Raw genomic sequence first — 20,190 nt, 5'->3', positions numbered from 1 at the left:
CTAATTCTTGCCTAATCGCATCATAATTACCTCTCCCCCAATTGTAAGCCTTGCCCTGCCGTCCGGCCCTATCCCTCTCCATTGCAATAACAAAAGACACCGAATTATTGCTCAATTGGGCAAGTTTTCAAGGCCAGTGTTCCCCCTTCCAAATGAAACTCACTGGTGGCAGGAACAGCAATGGAACCCAAACTGCCAGCCTATTTTCAGCAGTACCATTTATAGCTTCTGACCATCTCCATTCACAACCCCACTGGGGCCTAAATCCTGTTCCACATGCAGGTCACTAATGGGTTGACTGTTAGAAGTCACAGCTTTTTTTGAAGCTATGACAGCCATCTATGAAGCAAGATCAAATGGACAAATGCCATCTGTTTTGTGTTTAAAGAGAGCAGGGCTTTTCAGTGTCTACCTCAGTGAGAGGTTTTTATTCAGTTGAACTTAAGATGGCACCCTCCAGAGAGCTGCCTCATGGTGGAGGTCAGATGACTACACCAAGTCAGATAAGACATGTCGAACTGATTGCATTTCAAACCAAACACTCCCGTTTTCATACCGAACAAAAGATACAAACACCAAATTTTTCTCGCAAACAAAAGACAACTTTGCCTACATGATCATGAGTTACCCAAGTTACCCACTATACAGCCACTGTTCTCTGCATTAATAACTGTTTTTTCTACGAGTCAGTCTCTGCCCCTGCATTGCATACGTAGGCTGGAATTTTCCAGTCATTCATGCAGGTGGGATCTTTCGGTTTCCCAGCGGCAAAGGATGCATTCAGCCGGAAACCCCGCTGACAACAATGGGACCAGAAGATCCCAACACCTCTGCGAAAAGTGCAGCGGGTTGCATGGAAAATCCCACCCATAGTCTTTAAACCATGCAAGTCTCTTAATGGTACCAGTCCATGTTGACATTGACTGTTCATCTGGGTGTTGTTTCTTGTCCAGAGAGTGTTGTTCCCGTAGCACCTGTTACCACGGGGACTTGTTGTTTCATTGCGGTTGTTGGGGACACCTGAACCTCTGGGATTGATGGTAGTTCTGTACAGTACTCAGTAGTGAGATCCCTTCTTCCTGACCGGCAGATTGCTGTGAAGGAACAGTTTTACTAGTTGTGCATATATGCCGACAGTTGAGCTGGTATATTTGGTCGTTCACTTCCACTGAATACAATCAAGGTGACAATTTCTCTATGAATGTCTCAAGTTTTCACCTGGACTGACTCCTGCCGAGAGTGTAGAAGGCTTGTACCATGACTGGCTCTCCAATGCTCAACTCTGGCAATGGTTTGGCAGTCTTGCCAAACTGAAATTTGGCTCTCTGCCATTTCATCTTAATTTTTTCCACTCATGTCTGTTACTACCTCTGGTTTCAGTAGCTTTTTTGCTATTGGAAGAGTTGTTTATGTGAGGCATGACATTTGTCTTTGGACAGGGCTACTTTCCATGCTTTCAGTTGGCATGTTTCGTCACTCGAGGATTGCCTTGTATACACCTATGCTAGATTTGCTCAATTTCTTGATGATTCCTTTGGCGATTTTTACTGCCATCTCAGTTGTTCCAATCGACTGGGGATAGAGAAGAGATGATGTAGAGTGCTGAATTTCCCAAGACTTTGTGAATTAGTTGAATTCTTCACTTACAAACTGAGGACCATTGTCACGCATCACAATTTCTGGAATTCCATACTGACTGAAGTATGTTTTCAGGCATTTTACTATTTCTCATGTTGTCATTGAAGTCAGTTGGTTTAATTCCCAATAGTCAGAATAGTATTCTACAGTGACAAGATAATCAGTTCCTGCTATAGTGAAGTGTCAACTCACATTTTTATCATGGTCTGTCTTGGATGTCATGCATCATCAACAGCTCTCTAGCTTGTTTAACTTGGTACTTGTTATAAGCACCGCACTGGTCAATGTGGCCTATAATTTACTTGCTCATATTTGGCTAGTAGAGCACTTTTCTTGCCTCACTGAGACTCAATTCAATTCTTTGATGGCGTGCACGGATGTGCTTCAGCATCTCTCCTCTTAGAGAAGATCACTGACTATCTAATGCTGATTATGTTGCTACTTTCCTGGAGCAATGGAAATGCCAAACGGCACGTGCAACCATCTGTATCTCCCCAACAGTGTCCAGAACATCATTCGAAAGCTGCTGCTTTCATCTAGCTTTACTTGCCAGTAACCATCTTCATAAATAGGATAGTGAAGTTGGCAATTTGTGGTACAAATTCCTTCGCTGGTTGCAGGGGTAGTGAGATCTCTTTAGTCCTTGGTTTAGATACTCGCAGCTTTCTAGAATGTTGGACTCCCACCTTGCTGCTAATCTGGTCTGCAAGGAACTGTCACTTTCTTGATTACTCCCTTCTTTTCCAATTCTTCTATCTTGTCTTTTTGGTTTGACTTGAGGGCAGCTAGAACTCTTCCTGGCAGATGCTGAATTTGTCTTATGCTCTCCTCTACTTCTAGATCATATTTTCTTGATAGACATCCCAACCCTGTAAAAACATCTTTGTACTCCTCTAGATTCTGTTCGGGATGGCACGGTGGCACAGTAGGTAGCACGGCTGCCCCACAGTGCCAGGGACCCGGATTTAATTCTGGTCTTAAATAATAGTGTGGCGTTTGCATGTTCTCCCCATGTCTGAATGGGTGTTCCCCGGGTGCTCCAGTTTCCTCCTACAGTCCAAAGATGTGCAGGTTAGGTAGATTGGCCATGCTAAATTGCTCCTTAGTGTCCATAGGTGTGTAGGTTAGGTAGATTAGCCATGGTAAATGCACTAATCTTTTAACTGTCTGATTTCACATGATTCTGTATCCTGTGTTGCTGCAGTCACCTTGGACTTTACTGTTGAATACATGGTGTTCATGCGTATCATTAACCCAAGGTTCAAAGTGTTAGTTCAAGGCTTTCAAAATCTCTGGCACCTGTTTTCTTTGCTTTTTGGTTAAATTTAGGGTAGCATACAATTTGTAGCAATCCCTTCCCAGAAGTGTTACAAGTATGACTACTCTTATTGGTTCTGGCTTGTTAATTGACACTGTTGCAAGCTCATAGTTTTGCCATTTTAAGTGAATAAAGTGCCAATTCTGCCATGTTTCACCTTTCAATTTGACAAGAGCTGGAATTAGAAAGTTCAGTGCCTTTTTCTCTCACCCAGTATCTTACTTGCAGCTTTCAGTATGCATTCACTTTTCCTTATCCTTTTCCAGCAGCTCTTAGCAGATTTTAACATTTCTGTGTGCCTTTCTGAGCTGTGTCTTCTCTGCAGCATTTCCAGGATTCTAAAACTTTGTTTTATCCCCACTTTCTGACATTGTTTTATCTTTAAAGACAGCCGAGCTTCTCAGTGAATGTCTCAGTAAGAGGTCTTTATTAAACTGAACTTACGATAGCAGCCTCATAGTAAAGGTCACATTAAATATAGCCAGCCAGATAGGACTATTTGCATTTCAAACCCAAACTTTCCATCAATGCTGGAAGGAACATTTTCAACAACTCCGCAGCCATGAATCCACAGTGACAGCTGATACCCTCCAGGCTATTCCCCAGTGGCCTGTGGTAGAATCCATGGTGAACTACTATCAATGGGGGAGCTGCGATAAGCAATCAAACAAATGAACAACAACAAAGCCTGCTGCTCCAATGGAATCCCAGCTGAGGTCATTCACTCACATCAAGACTCGAAACAATCATCTGGGGGAGAAAAGAGCTCCCTGCCCTGACTTCAGGAATGCAACTGTTGTAACTATCTTCAAAAAGGGAAATAAATAACGCTGTGGAAACTATTGTCGTACTTCTCTCTTGTGCAAAGCGAGGTAAATCCTGACACGCATTCTCCCGAATCGCCTATGAAGGCTGAGGAAATCCTCCCAGAGAGATCATGTGACTTATGACCTTCCAGAGGAACCTCTCACATGGTTTTTGTGGCTAAGAAAAATGCCAAGAACAATGTTAGCACTGCTGCCTCACAGCGCCAGGGATCTGGGAGGGATCTGGGATCGATTCCTGGCTTGGGTCGTTGTCTGTGCGGAGTCTGCACATTCTCCCTGTGTCTGCATGGGTTTTCTTTGGTGCTCCAGTTTCCTCCCACAGTCTGAAAGATATGGCTGCTTAGGTGCATTGGCCGTGCTAAATTCCCCCTCAGTGTACCCGAACAGGCGCCAGAGTGTGACGACTAGGGGATTTTCATAGTAACTTCATTGCATTGTTAACATAGGCCTACTTGTAACACCAATAAATAAACTTTAAACAGCTTATTTATTAAAATGCAATTATTATTGCATTTGACGACCTGACCAAATCATGGGGCTTTACGGTTTGTGCTCCAAAGAGTTGGACGTCCAAGAATCTTCATCACAATCTGCAATTGCTTCATAATGATATGACTGCAAGTGCCTGGAGAGTGGTTACCTGAAACATTCACCTCCAAAATCCAGACCAGGCTAAGCAAGGTTGGGTGATATTCGCAGTCTACAGTGGCTATTTGCCTCATCAAAGATCAGCTGTCCTTTGGCGTTAGTAATAGCTCAACTCTCAGATGGCCCACCTTCCTGGAGAGGACAAAGAAAACGCTTCAGAGACACTCTGAAGTCTCCTCAAAGCATGACAGCATTGACACTAATGACTGGGAGGAGGCGACAACTTATCCATCGAGCTGCGTCACGCTTTGAGTCATAATGCCTTAATGATGAGGCAGAGCAGTGGCTGACAAGGAAAGAAAAAGGAAGCATATCCTGCGCTCCCACTGCCCAATGTGGCCAAAGCTCTGTGGGTTGAGAATCAGGCTGTTCAAGCATATGAAGACCAATGGCGGAACCTTCAACCGTGAGGAGATGTCATCCTCGAATCGAGGGGCAGCTGTCAGCAAAAAGTGGATTGGCTGTTAGCAGTCCCAAATAAGAAATGTTTAACTACTGATATGCCAACATTGACTATGTTCTAGGGAAAACAAATGGAACTGTGTCTGTGCATACATCATATGTAGTTAAAAGGCAAACATTAATTATTAGCAATAAAAGAAGTATGATTTAAAACAAAAGCATACCAGTATAATTAACTGGACTTACCAGACTAGGACTTTTGACATTTTTCTCCTTTTCTTTAATTGGTTTAGTTAAGTCCCATTTCTCAGCATTGATATCTGCTTCATTCCACTCTGGCCAGAGAGGAAAGCGACCTTTTCTGGATTCAGTAATTCCCCCTGTACCTCCACAGCTCAGAACAAATGAAGCAGTGCTGAAGAGGCAACAAAAGGACAAGTAATTGTGGATGATATTAAACTCATAACTCCAGAAATACCTCAGGAAATAAGATTCAGCAAATGCAGTCAGTTGTTAAGAAGAGGAACAAATGCTGCAGACGCAAACATTCATGAACTAAAGGACTACTCAGGTCCTTAAAAACACTGTGAATTCAAGTGACTGCCACAATTTTATGTTAGTTGCAAGGTAAAATGGTATAAATGTAAAAATGTTGCAGTTTAAACAAGTTTTTGAGTAAGTTATTTGCAGATTCTTCTATCGCTTGTATCTTCATTATTTATTTCTGTACTTCAAATAAATTGCAATTATAATACATGTCCAGATAAACATGAGTGCCAAAATTTGGCATCTTGTTGAGACCATAAACCTCAAGACATGACCAGGTGCTCTAAAATTATGATGACATGAAACTATGTAGCTTTTAGCCTGGTGGCATCAAGGTTGCCTTGGCCTGAATCCTATGTAGTCTATAGTGCTGTTCTTCCCCTTCCTTGATTACAAAAACATCATTGAACATAGAAAGTAGATTTTTCCCAAGTGGGTTAGCTCATAAAGGCATCAGATAGATGGAACCCACTCCCTTAGAGAAAGAAACAAATAAAGCAGATGTCACGTTGGGATTCTGTGACAGGTTAGCCGGAAAGATGAACATTTTCACCAATCGTCAGCTAGTCTCCCTTGGTGCGCACCCCTGTTCCTTTTCTGCTCACAGCTGAAACTGCTTTGTCTTTGCTTTTAGGTGGATGGTAAAGTTCCCACGGCACTATTTTAAAAATCAGCAGAAGAATGAGAATCATAGAAGTATACAGCATAGATAAAGGCCCATCGCATCTGTGCTGGTCAAAGACAATCCACCTAACTCTTCTAATCTCATTTTCCAACGCTTGGCCCATAGTCTTGTATGCCTCGGCATCGCAAATGCACATCTAAATACTTCTTAAATGTGATGAGGGTCTCTGCCTCCACTATCCTATCAGGCAGTGAGTTCCAGATTCCCACCACCCTTTGGGTGAAAAGACTTTTCCTCATATCCCCTCTAAACCTCGTGCTTCTTACCTTAAATATATGTTCCCTGGTCACTGATCCCTCCACAAAGGGGAAAAGTTTCTTCCTGTCTAGTCTATCTGTGTCCCTCATAATTTTATACATCTCACTCATGCCCCCTCAATCTCCTCTGCTTCCAAAGGAAACAATTCCAGTCTATCCAATCTCTCTCTTCATAACTGAAACTTTCCAACCCAGGCAAAATCCTGGTAAGTCTCATCTGCATCTTTTCCAATGCCATTACAACCCTCCTACAATGTGGATTTCTGAATTGCACCCAATATTCTAGCTGTGGTGTAACCAATGCTTTGTATAGTTCCAGCATAAACTTCCTGCTCATAAACTCTATGCCTAAGCAAATAAAGGTAAGTATACCATAAAGTTAACCACTTTATCCATCTGCCCTGCTACCTTAAGGGACTAGTGTACATGCACACCAAGGTTTGAAAGACTTGCTGGTTAGGTGCATTGGCCATGCTAAATTCTCCCTCAGTGTACCTGAACTTCACACTTAACCCGGACTGTAGGAGGATTATTTAAATCTGAAACATTAACTCTATTTCTTTCCACAGATGCTGCCAGACCTGCTGAGTTTATCCAGTATTTTCCCCATTTTATTTTAAATTTCAGGCATCCGTAGTACTTTATATTTATTACCATATTGCTGTTTGTGGGAGTTTGCTATGCGTGGGCGGCACAGTGGCACAGCGGTTGGCACTGCTGCCTCACAGCGCCAGGGACTGGGCTCAATTCCAGCCTCAGGTCATTGTCTGTGTGGAGTTTACACTTTCTCCCCGCGTCTGCGTGGGTTTCCTCTGGGTGCTCTGGTTTCCTCCCACAGTCCAAAGATGTGCGGCTTAGGTTGATTGGCCATGTTAAATTGACCCTAGTGCCAAGAGAAATAGCGGGGTAAATGTGTGGGGTTACAGGAATAGTGTTTGGGTGGGATTGTGGTCGGTACAGACTCGGTGGACTGAATGGCCTCCTTCTGTACTGTTGGAATTCTATAATTCTATATTCTATAAACTGACATTCCAACAGTGATTACCCTTCAAAAGTAATTAATTGCCAAGTGCTTTGGGACACCCTGAGCAAGACAGCATATACATGCAAGTTTTTTTTTAAATATTCACCAATCCGACAGCCATTAGGGAGTTCTGTGCTACTCCAATTCTGGCTTCTTATCCATCTCCCACACTCTTCGGCCCACCATTTGTGAGTGTGACCTCTGCCATCTAAGCCCAAAGACTGGAATTCCCTCTTTAAACCACCTCACTACTCTCTATTAAGATGCACCTTAATACCTACCTCTTTGACCAAGCTTTTAGTTATTTTGCCTTTTTTAGCTCAGTGTCGATTTTAGAACCATAGAATCCCTACAGTGCAGAAGGGGGCCATTCGGCCCATCGAGTCTGCATCAATACTCCCACCTAAGCCCTCCCCTCTGTCCTATCCCCGTAACCCTGGGCATTTACCATGGCTAATTCACCAAGGGGCAGGTTAGCATGGCCAATCCGCCTAACCTTCACATCTTTGGACTGTGGGAGGAAAGTGGAGCACCCGGAAGAAACCCATGCAGACTCGAATGTGCAAACTTCACACAGTCACACTCAAGGCCAGAATTGAACCCGGGTCCCTGGCCCAGTAAGGCAGCAATGTTAACCACTATGCTTCTGTGACGTACCAGGAGATGTTTAATAACATTAAAGAGGTTATATAAATGCAAAGCGTTGCTGAAACAGTCGAGTTGTTGATCAACTCGACTCATTAAAAGCCTGACCGTTAAAAACCATTAGCGCTTTCAACTCACATGTACATGGCATTATCATCCATTTCCACTAGCTTCTCACCACCAATTATAAATCATCCCTTAAGCATTGAATTATTAAGTTATATTACTTCTTAAAGTATATCAATCCCTTTTATCACCTATAACTCAAGCTATCCCCTGCGCAGCTAAAAATAGTCTGAGCAAAATTCCCACAGTAATTCAGCCCGCAGTTCAACAGTTACACTAAATAAAGCACAGTGATAGCTGGATGAATCAGACACGAGTCACTGCGGAAGCTGGTGACACTGCCCCATTGATACTTGGGGCAATTCACAAGCTGCCAAGTAAAGGGAATGTAACATCTACAAATCACTCATTTTCTGGATAAATATGTGAGTTAATTGTAATTATCTGCTCATGCACATTTCAATTGACACAATCACCTCTACCCACATACATCCTCCCAACCATCTGCATTCTCTCAGTTAGAGGCTGTAGTCGTTACAGAAATTTGTAGCTGTCTATCATGCTACACTGCATTCACACACACAAACGCAGTATAATTTATGGGGGTTTCTTCCTGGCAGAACCGGCACATGCTTTTTATTTTTATTAAGACTGATTACTGAATAGGAAAGCATCAAATGTGAATATTTTAACTTGTTAAAAATCTCATGCTGTGATCGATCCCACTTGTGCTGTGGCAAGGTGCCGCAGGGAGATCCTTCCCCTCTCACTGAGGCTGGTACAATGCCAAAAGCGATGCAGGAAATCCACTCATATTATTCAAAATAGCCCAGGACAGGTCAAGGACACACCTCTGCAACAAGGAGAGTTCATGATTTCACCTCAGACCTATCTCCAAAGGAAGACCGCCCAAGGAATTTCTTGTTTAACACATTCCTGGTCGATTATACCTCTCTCAGTTCCTCGGCCTGCAAATACACTAACAAGAGTTAATGAGCTGAACAGCCTTTCTCATTTCATATTTTGCATTTCTACGTGCCACTGTATTTTTGAATATCGTAAATAGACGTCTTGCCCTGAGATATATCCTTGTACAGGAAGAATAAAATAGAGGTGCATGTAACAAGTGTAATAGAGTAATCCTGGGGACTTCAATCTTCATATAGACTGCGGGGGGAGGTGGGGGGGGGGGGGGGGGTGAATCAAATTTGCACTAATAACTCCCCTGGGCCGGATGGGATTTATGCCAGGATTCTCTGGGAGGCTAGGGAGGAGATTGCAGAGCCTTTGGCTTTGATCTTTATGTCGTCATTGTCTACAGGAGTAGTGCCAGAAGACTGGAGGATCGCAAATGTTGTCCCCTTGTTCAAGAAGGGGAGTAGAGACAACCCTGCTAATTATAGACCAGTGAGCCTTACTTCTGTTGTGGGCAAAGTTTTGGAAAGGATTATAAGGGATAGGATTTATGATCATCTAGAAAGGAATAATTTGTTAGGGATAGTCAACACGGTTTTGTGAAGGGTAGGTCGTGCCTCACAAACCTTATTGAGTTCTTTGAGAAGGTGACCAAAGAGGTGGATGAGGGTAAAGCAGTTGATGTGGTGTATATGGATTTCAGTAAAGCGTTTGATAAGGTTCCCCACGGTACGTTATTGCAGAAGATACGGAGGCATGGGATTGAGGGTGATTTAGCGGTTTGGATCAGGAATTGGCTAGCTGTAAGAAGACCGAGGGTGGTGGTTGATGGGAAATGTTCATCCTGGAGTTCAGTTACTAGTGGTGTACCGCAAGGATCTGTTTTGGGGCCACTGCTGTTTGTCATTTTAATAAATGACCTGGATGAGGGCGTAGAAGGATGGGTTAGTAAATTTGCGGATGACACTAAAGTCAGTGGAGTTGTGGACAGTGCGGAAGGTTGTTGCAGGTTACAGAGGGACATAGATAAGCTGCAGTGCTGAGCTGAGAGGTGGCAAATGGAGTTCAATGCGGAAAAGTGTGAGGTGATTCACTTTGGAATGAGTAACAGGATTACAGAGTACTGGGCTAATGGTAAGATACTTGGTAGTGTGGATGAACAGAGAGATCTCGGTGTCCATGTGCATAGATCCCTGAAAGTTGGCACCCAGGTTGATAGGGTTGTTAAGAAGGCGTATGGACTGTTAGCTTTTATTGGTAGAGGGATTGAATTTCGGAGCCAGGAGGTCATGTTGCAGCTGTACAAAACTCTGGTGCGGCCGCACTTGGGAGTATTGTGTACAGTTCTGGTCACCGCATTATAGGAAGGATGTGGAAGCATTGGAAAGGGTGCAGAGGAGATTTACTAGGATCTTGCCTGGTATGGTGGGAAGGTCTTATGGGGAAAGACTGAGGGACTTGAGGTTGTTTTCGTTAGAGAGAAGGTTAAGAGGTGACTTAATAGAGGCATACAAGATGATCAGAGGATTAGATAGGGTGGATAGTCAGGGCCTTTTTCCTCGGATTGTGATAGCTAGCACGAGGGGACATAGCTTTAAATTGAGGGGTGAGAGATATAGGACAGATGTCAGAGGTGGGTTCTTCACTCAGAGAGAAGTAAGGGCGTGGAATGCCCTGCCTGCAGCAGTAGTGGACTCGCCAACATTAAGGGCATTTAAATAGTCATTGGATAAATAGATGGATAATATTGGAATAGTGTAGATTAGATGGGCTTTAGATTGGTTTCACAGGTCGGCGCAACATCGAGGGCCGAAGGGCCTGTACTGCGCTGTAATGTTCTATGTTCTATGTTCTAATAGTGTGCAGGACATGTTCACGGAATGAATAGAGAATAGTTTTCTAGATCAGCATGTCGAGAAATCAACTGGAGAGCAAGCTATTTTGAACTCAGTACTGTGCACTGACAAAGGGCTAATTAACAAACTTGCAGTAAAGGAGCCTCTCGGGAAGAGTGACCATAATATGCAAGAATGTTACATCACATTTGAAGTGACATGGTTAAGTCTGAAATTAAGGTGTTAAATCTAAACAAAGCAAACATCTAGGTATGAAGGTGAATTGGCTAAGGTAGATTGGAAATATGGCAGTAAATGAGTACTGGATAGCAATTTAGGAATCAATCCATAATCTGCAACAAACATACCTTTAAAACCCTCACAGAAAAAAATGCTCTATCCATAGCCAATTGGAGAAATTAAAGATAGTGGTAGATCAAAAGAAGAGATTTAAATTTGTCAAAAATAGGTAGTAAGCTTGAGGATTGTAAATATTTTAGAATTCAGCAAAAGAGAATCATGACATTTATAAGGGAAGAGACGACAAAATGAGAGTAGCTCAACAAGGTACATAAAACAGATTGTGAATGTTTTTATAGATATGGAAATAGGAAGAGGTTAGTGAAAGTAAACATGGGCTCATGGGTGAAATTAAATGGGAACAAAGAAATGGCAGAGATATGAAACAAATAATTTGTATGTGTCTTCATGGTCAGAGACATGAGAAACATTCTTGAAATAATCGGGAAACAAGGGTCTAGTGAGAATGGAGAACTTAAAGAAATCAGTAAAAGTAAAGAAATAGTAGTGTGGAAATTGGGGTTAAAATAGTTTGAAATGTTCTGCTCCTACCTTGCAAGATTGGGTTGGATAACCTGGCATGCTAGGTCAGGAACCGTATTTACATATACTTGAATCTCATGAATGCTTATTAGAGGACCCAGCTCACTGGTATTAGGCACCCACTCCAAATGAAATGGCCACGCTGCCGGCCAATTAGACCAGTGTGCTTCATGATTAGATATAAGTGACAAGCACCTGGGGAACAGCACTTCACTCGCGACCTTGGGGTATGGGTGCGCAGCACTCGCCTACTTTTCACTGCATTGTGCTCACGGCTGCCCTGGCAAGACGGGTAGGAAGTCAAGGATGAGGGATGCTCAGGGCTTTGTGAAACCAGTGGGAAAGTGTGGGGGAGGCGGGTTGGCGTTGGGAGCCAAAGGAATGACTAGGGGGTGTGTGAGACAAGACAGAGACAAGGGAAGGGGCTAGAAGGCAAAGGCTTGACTTGGGGCGAGTTGGAGGAGTGTGGCAATGGGGCCCAGGGGAAAGGTTGCACAGAGACACATGACTGGGGAAGAGAGTACAGAGACACATGACTAGGAGGTGGAGGATGACTGGGGAAGAAAGCACAGTGTGAGGAACTAGAGATACTTTTAAATAAGTTGTGGCTGCTAGGAATAAGCTACAGCTTTAAGTTTAATTTATATTTCCATATTTTTGTGTTGAGAGAGGGGGAACCTGAGTTTTGGTTTCACTTTAAAGAGTTAGAGTTATAGAGTGGTACAAAGCAGAAAAGGCCTGTCAGCCGATCGACTCTGCACCAACAATAACTACAACTAAAGTGCTTGGTCCTCTGCTCTTTGTGATTTTTATTAATGACTTAGAGGAGGGGGCTGAAGGGTGGATCAGTAAATTTGCTGATGACACCAAGATTGGTGGAGTAGTGGATGAGGTGGAGGGCTGTTGTAGGCTGCAAAGAGACATAGATAGGATGCAAAGTAGGGCTGAAAAATGGCAAATGGAGTTTAACCCTGATAAATGTGAGGTGATTCATTTTGGTAGGACTAATTTAAATGTGGATTACAGGGTCAAAGGTAGGGTTCTGAAGACTGTGGAGGAACAGAGAGATCTTGGGGTCCATATCCACAGATCTCTAACGGTTGCCACTCAAGTGGATAGAGCTGTGAAGAAGGCCTATAGTGTGTTAGCTTTTATTAACAGGGGGTTGGAGTTTAAGAGCCGTGGGGTTATGCTGCAACTGTACAGGACCTTGGTGAGACCACATTTGGAATATTGTGTGCAGTTCTGGTCACCTCACTATAAGAAGGATGTGGAAGCGCTGGAAAGAGTGCAGAGGAGATTTACCAGGATGCTGACTGGTTTGGAGGGTAGGTCTTATGAGGAAAGGTTGAGGGAGCTAGGGCTGTTCCCTCTGGAGCGGAGGAGGCTGAGGGGAGACTTAATAGAGGTTTATAAAATGATGAAGGGGATAGATAGAGTGAACGTTCAAAGACTATTTCCTCGGGTGGATGGAGCTATTACAAGGGGGCATAACTATAGGGTTCGTGGTGGAAGATATAGGAAAGATATCAGAGGTAGGTTCTTTACGCAGAGAGTGGTTGGGGTGTGGAATGGACTGCCTGCAGTGATAGTGGAGTCAGACACTTTAGGAACATTTAAGCGGTTATTGGATAGGCACACGGAGCACACCAGGATGATAGGGAGTGGGATAGCTTGATCTTGGTTTCAGATAAAGCTCGGCACAACATCGTGGGCCGAAGGGCCTGTTCTGTGCTGTACTGTTCTATGTTCTATGTAAAGTCACGCTAATCCCATTTTCCAGCACTTGTCCCATATCCTTGAACGGTATGATGTTTAATGTGCTAATTTAAATACTTTTTAAAGCTTGTAACGTTTCCGGCCTCCACTGCCTTCCCAGGCAGAGCATTCCTGACTCCCACCATTCTCTGGTCAAAAAAAAAAATCTTAAATCCCCTCTGAATCTCATGTCCCTCACCCTAAAACTACGTCCTCTCATGATTGACCCTTCAACCAAGGGGCACAGCTGCTTCCCTACTCACCCTGTCCATACCCCTCATAATCTTATGCACCTCAATCATGTCCCCCCTCAGCCTTCTTTGCTCTAGAGAAAACAATCCAAGTCTATTTAGTCTCTCCTTATAGCTCAAATGTTCCATCCCAGGCAACTTCCTGGTGAATCTCCTCTGTACCCCCTAATGCTATCACATCCTTCCAATAGTGAGGTGACCAAAGCTGCACACAATTCTCCAGCTGTGGCTTTACCAATGTTCTGCACAGCTCTAACATTACCTCCTTGCTCTTATACTCTATGCCACGACTGATAAAAGCAAGTGTCCCATATGCCTTCTTAATTATCCTGTTCGCCTGCTCTGCTGCCTTCAGGGATATGTGAATAAGTACCCCAAGATCCACCTGTTCCATGAGCTTCCTAGTGTTCTGCCATTCATTAAATACTCCCTTGTCTTGTTACTTCTTCCATGTATCTGTTCAATGTTTCGACAGAGACAAGCACAAGTTCATGTTGGATGGAGCGGCCAATGTTACATTTATCCTGGTAATCCAGCAACTGACGAGAAGAAGGGCCCGTCGTCATCAAGTCGGGCAAAGGGAAGAGTCTCAAGCTGATGAACAAGTGCCAGCAGGCACTCAAGATCCCAAAGTTGAGGCCAACAGAAACCATTCAAGATGGGCATTTGGCACAACGAAGGGTGTACCAAAGATGTTTGCATACCCACAGATGAGTGAGAGTCAGTACTGTGGGTGCCTTTACTGTGGGATGTGGTCACTTACATCTACCATATTCTCTGGGAGAAGCTGGTGCTGCAGGGTCTGGGAGGCCACTCATTGCCAGTGGCTCCAAAAGTAACTGCTGCTCTGAACATTTTTGTCAGTGGCTTGTTCTGGGTCTCTACATGGGGACCTCAGCGGGATCTCACAAGCATTTGTTCTTAGGTGCATCAGAGAGGTTACTGGTGCACTTTTAGCAAGGCTCACAATTACGTCCAGTTCTCCCTAGATGAAGCCAGCCATGCTGCCAGAGCAGTGGGAATTTCAGTGATTTCTAGGTCTCCATAATTGCAAACTTCAACTGCACACTTGTCTTTAAGAGCTCTGTAGGAACAGCCATTACAATTCACCAATGGGAAAGAACTCCACTCTGAATATGCAGCTGGTCTGCAACCACCAGAAGCAGATTATGCAGTTTTGTGTGAGACACTCCGAAAGCTCCCAAGATTCATATTTTTTCATTATAGAACCATAGAATCCCTACAGGGCAGAAGGAGGCCATTTGGCCCATCGAGTCTGCACTGACCACAATTCCACCCAGGCCCTATTCCTGTAACCCCACATATTTACCCTGCTAATCCCCCTGACATTGGGGTCAATTTAGCATGGCCAATCAACCTAACTTGCACATCTTTGGACTGTGGGAGGAAACCGGAGCACCTGGAGGAAACCCACACAGACACGGGGAGAATGTGCAAACTCCACACAGACAGTGATCCGAGGCCAGAATCGAACCCGGGTTCCTGGCGGTGTGAGGCAGCAGTGCTAACCACTGTGCCACCGTGCCGCTTGCAAGTGCCACAGATTTTTGAGGGCTCTCAGAACATTCAGGGTTGGCTCCTTGGGGACAAAGGCTACCAGCAAAATCATGGCTAATGACACCTATTCTGCGGTTGCAAAGTACTTCAGAGGAGAGCTACAATGCTGTTGATTTGGACACCCTTTCATTGATTGAGCAGACCTATTGAAAACTTGAGAGCAGCTACAGTAAATCATCCACCCAACATGAAATGAAGGGCTGGAGAATGCAGAATGCAGCAAAAGTCACACCAAAATGAACAGAGCTTTTGGACAAGCTCCTTAAATTATACCTCACTGCAGGAGCACATGAAAGCAGCTCTGTTTTTCTAAAGGTTCCATACAAATCCCATACAAAATATAACATAACTTCTTGGGCGGCACGGTGGCACAGTGATTAGCACTGCTGCCTCACAGCGCCAGGGACCGTGTTCAATTCCAGCCTTGGATCACTGTCTGTGTGGAGTTTGCATATTCTCTCCATATCTGCGTGGGTTTCCTCCGGATGCTCCGGTTTCCTCCCACAGTCCAAAAGATGTGCAGCTTAAGTGGATTGGCCATGCTAAACTTCCCCTTAGTGTCAGGGGGATCAGTGGGATAGATATGTGGGTTTGCGGGGATTGGGCCTGGGTGGGATTGTTGTCGGTGCAGGCTCGATGGGCCAAATGGCCTCCTTCTGCACTGTGGGGATTATATGGATTCTATGATTCTAACGCAGACTCATTTTGGTATTTCTCAGAAAGAAGACTCCAAACGGAATCATGCTCATGAGTACTTGACACAGATGAAGTGATAATGCTGTCGAAGATTGCATAGCCCACTGAAAGGTGAGCAGAAGTTCAGGCTCGTATTAATGACTGAGAGTTACAGATAGCTGTGTCCAGAAGATCTACATCCCTGGAACGTTTGGCCCGAGGAATGTTTCTCCCTTGCAATTTCCACAACATTCCTCACACAAAAGAAGCTGGAGGATACAAGTCAGAGAGTGCTGGCAACAGAAGCATGTTCGTTCCTTGACAAGTTTCTGTCGCCAGATCAGGACACACAGGCTGGCTGGAGCGCTGGCAGGCGAAGTGTGCTAATTGAAAGTGCTGTCACTCTCGGAAATTTGTTCTGCTTGTGAGGCAAGCCCCTATAAAACATACATTTAAAGAGGGGCAGGACAGGTTGGAGAGCAGCCACGGTAAATCACCCACCCAACATGAAATTGAGGGCTGGAGTGCAGAATGCAGTGTAAGTCACACCAAAATGAACAGAGCTTTTGTACAAGCTCCTTAAATCATTCCTCGCTGCAGGTGGACCAAAAAGCAGCTGTGTTTTTCTAACGATTCTGTACAGATCCCAGACAAAATATAACATAACTTTCTCCCACGGATTCATTTTGGCATTTCTCAGTGAAAAAAAAGATTGAGCACAATTCTGTAATGTGGCCTCCAAACCCTGTGCTGTGAAGGACGGCACTCTGAAGAACAAATGAAACCATGAAAGAAATATTTCATGTCGTGGAAACTAGTGCAGTTATTTTAGGCATTCCCCTGACACCAATACAGACAGCAGTGAACGCTCTTCCAGCTGACTGAAAAAAAAGTAATTATCTGCTGACCTATTAAAGTTTTTGAGATGAAGACAGGATGAATAGTAAAATTAAGGATTTATCATTATTGTGAGATGATGATTTCTGAAATGTTATCATGAAATGCATATTCCATCTGTGTGACCTGATAATGTCATGCTGAACCTGGTTTGATTTATTGGCATTTCCTTATCTACTGTGGATAGCTTTAGTCAGTCTGCACCATCTGAGAACAACTTATTCTAAAGTATTTTATTTGGAATTGGAAATGGGGGAAGGGGTGGGAGAGGTGGGGAAGGGGTGGGAGAGGTAGGGAAGAGGGGGGAGGGGGAGAGGGGAGGGGGAAAGGGAGGGGGGAGAGGAGGGGGAGGGGGAGAGGAGGGGGGGGAGAAGGGGAGGTGGAGGATGAGGGAGAGGGGAAGGGGCCAGGAGTGGAATGGGGAGGGGAGGGGCCGGGAGGGGGATGGAGAGAAAAGGGAACGGGAGGAGAATGGGGATGGGGAGGGGGAGGGAGATGGAGAGGAAGGGGGGTGGGGGGTGGAGGGGGCAGTGGAGGTGGTGGGGGGGAATGGAGGGGGTGGGGGAGTGGAGGGGTGGCGGAGTGGAGGGCGTGAGGGAGTGGAGGGGGTGGGGGGAGGGAAAGAGGCAGGCGAAGGAGAGGGAGAAGGAAGGGGAGGTTATAAGGAGAGAGGAGTGGAGGGGTAGGGGAGCGGGAATGGAAGTGGGAAGGAGAGGGGGAGGAGAGAGAGTAGCAAAGGGAGGGAAGTGGCGAGGGGGTAGGGAAGAGGAAGCAGGTTGAAGAGGAGGTAGGGAGGGGGATTGGGTGGTGGGGGAGGGCAGGAGAATGGGTGGGGTTGGTGAAAGAGGAGGGGAGGGCCTTGAGAGAGTGTGATGGATCGAAGGAGGGAGAGAAGGACAGAAAGGTGGAAGAAGAGGGGAGAAGGAGTGAGGAGAACAGAGAAAAACCATGAGCAGGGAACAGGAAGAGGACAGGTCTAGACAGGAGGGAGAAGAGTGTAGCAGGAGTGGAATGGGGTTCAGGAGGAGAGGCAACATGGGAGGCCAAGAGCACCTGTGATCAAGACGACTGGGAGACAGAACAGCAGTGAAGTAAACTGGTTGGGGGAGCAAGTGGCAGGATGAATGTGCTGCAAAAAAGGGGGGGGGGGGGCGGAGAGCACATGAGGGGGAAGGTGAGGAGGAGGGGGAGGGGGGAGCGCATGAGGTGTGAGCACAAGAGGGGATGAGCGCAAGAGGGGCGAGAGCGAAAAGGGCAAGCCCAAGGTGGGGCGAGTGCAAGAGGGGTGACAGAGCATGGGGGTGATCACGAGAAGGAAAGAGCGTTGGGGGAGGGAGAGCGAGGGGGGAGGGAGAGCGTGGGGGGAGGGAGAGCGTGGGGGGAGGGAGAGCGTGGGGGGAGGGAGAGCGTGGGGGGAGGGAGAGCGTGGGGGGAGGGAGAGCATGGGGGGAGGGAGAGCCTGGGGGGAGGGAGAGCCTGGGGGGAGGGAGAGCCTGGGGGGAGGGAGAGCCTGGGGGGAGGGAGAGCCTGGGGGGAGGGAGCGAGGGGGGAGAGAGCGAGGGGGGAGAGAGCAAGGGGGGAGAGAGTGAGGGAGAGAGAGCGAGGGGGAGAGAGAGCGAGGGGGGAGAGAGCGAGGGGGAGAGAGCGAGGGGGAGAGAGAGCGAGGGGGGAGAGAGCGAGGGGGGAGAGAGCGAAGGGGGAGAGAGCGAGGGGGGAGAGAGCGAGGGGGGAGAGAGCGAGGGGGGAGAGAGCGAGGGGGGAGAGAGCGAGGGGGGAGAGAGCGAGGGGGGGAGAGAGCGAGGGGGGAGAGAGCGAGGGGGGAGAGAGCGAGGGGGGAGAGAGCGAGGGGGGGGAGAGAGCCAGGGAGGAGAGAGCGAGGGGGGAGAGAGCGAGGGGGGAGAGAGCGAGGGGGGAGAGAGCGAGGGGGACAGAGCGAGGGGGGAGAGAGCGAGGGGGGAGAGAGCGAGGGGGGAGAGAGCGAGGGGGGAGAGAGCGAGGGGGGAGAGAGCGAGGGGGGAGAGAGCGAGGGGGGAGAGAGCGAGGGGGGAGAGAGCGAGGGGGGAGAGAGCGAGGGGGACAGAGCGAGGGGGGAGAGAGCGAGGGGGGAGAGAGCGAGGGGGGAGAGAGCGAGGGGGAGAGAGCGAGGGGGAGAGAGCGAGGGGGGAGAGAGCGAGGGGGAGAGAGCGGGAGGGGGGAAGCGGGAGGGGGGAAAGCGGGAGGAGGGCGGCGGGAGGGGGACGGCGGGAGGAGGGCGGCGGGAGGGGGACGGCGGGAGGGGACGGCGGGAGGTGGCAGCGCGAGGGGGACAGCGCGAGGGGGACAGCGCGAGGGGGACAGCGCGAGCGGGACAGCGCGAGGGGGACAGCGCGAGGGGGACAGCGCGAGGGGGACAGCGCGAGGGGGACAGCGCGAGGGGGACAGCGCGAGGGGGACAGCGCGAGGGGGACAGCGCGAGGGGGACAGCGCGAGGGGGACAGCGCGAGGGGGACAGCGCGAGGGGGACAGCGCGAGGGGGACAGCGCGAGGGGGAAAGTGGGAAGGGTGAAATGGGAGGGGGGAAACCGGGGGTGGAGGGGAGCGTGAGGGTAGGGGTGAGAGCTGGAGGGGGAGAGGGAGAGCGGGAGTGGGTGAGCGGGGGGGGGGGTGGTGGGGCGAGCGGGAGGGGGCAGTGCGGGAGGGGGCAGCGCGGGAGGGGGCAGCGCGGGAGGGGGCAGCGCGGGAGGGGGCAGTGCGTGAGGGGGCAACGCAGGAGGAGACAGCGTGGGAGGGGTCAACGCGGGAGGGGGGAGTGCGGGAGGGGGGAGTGCGGGAGGGGGGAGTGCGGGAGGGGGGAGAGCAGGACTGGGGAGTGCGGGAAGGGGGAGCGCGAGAGGGGGGAGGGCGGCAGGGGGCAATGTGGGAGGGGGGAGTGCCAGAGGGGGCAGTTTGGGAGGGGGCAGTGCCGGAGGGGGCAGTCCGGGAGGGGGCAGTCTGGGAGGGGGCAGTGCGGGAGGGGGAGTGCGGGAGGGGGGAGTGCGAGAGGGGGGAGTGCGGGAGGGGGGAGTGCGGGAGGGGGGGAGTGCGCGAGGGGGGAGTGCAGGAGTGGGTAGAGTGGGGAGGGGGCAGTGCGGGGGGGTAGTGTGGGGGGGGAGTGCGGGAGGGGGGAGTGCAGGAGGGGGGAGCGCAGGAGGGGGGAGAGCGGGAGGGGGGAGAGCGGGAGGGGGGAGAGCGGGAGGGGGGAGAGCGGGAGGGGGGAGTACGGGAGGGGGGAGTGCGGGAGGGGGGAGTGCGGGAGGGGGGAGTGCGGGAGGGGGGAGTTCAGGAAGGTGGACTTCAGGAAGGGGGAGTGGGGACTGCGGGAGGGGGTGTGCGAGAGGGGGGAGTGCAGGAGTGGGGAGTGAGG

General features: G+C 48.1%; 1 protein-coding gene across 1 annotated transcript in view; it reads right to left on the bottom strand.

Moving 5' to 3' along the window:
- adgb (androglobin) overlaps positions 1 to 20,190 on the bottom strand; it is a 287,462-nt gene that overhangs the window by 259,443 nt on the left and 7,829 nt on the right. Inside the window, exon 2 of the mRNA XM_078230490.1 lies at positions 5,080 to 5,248. Coding sequence (XP_078086616.1) covers positions 5,080 to 5,248 — 169 coding nt within the window. The remainder of the gene's footprint in view (positions 1 to 5,079; positions 5,249 to 20,190) is intronic.

This window comes from Mustelus asterias, chromosome 15 (genome assembly GCF_964213995.1).
Source record: "Mustelus asterias chromosome 15, sMusAst1.hap1.1, whole genome shotgun sequence".
Lineage (NCBI taxonomy): Eukaryota > Metazoa > Chordata > Chondrichthyes > Carcharhiniformes > Triakidae > Mustelus > Mustelus asterias.
Note: the sequence above shows the minus strand (reverse complement) of the source record. Positions and strands in the feature narration are given on the sequence as shown.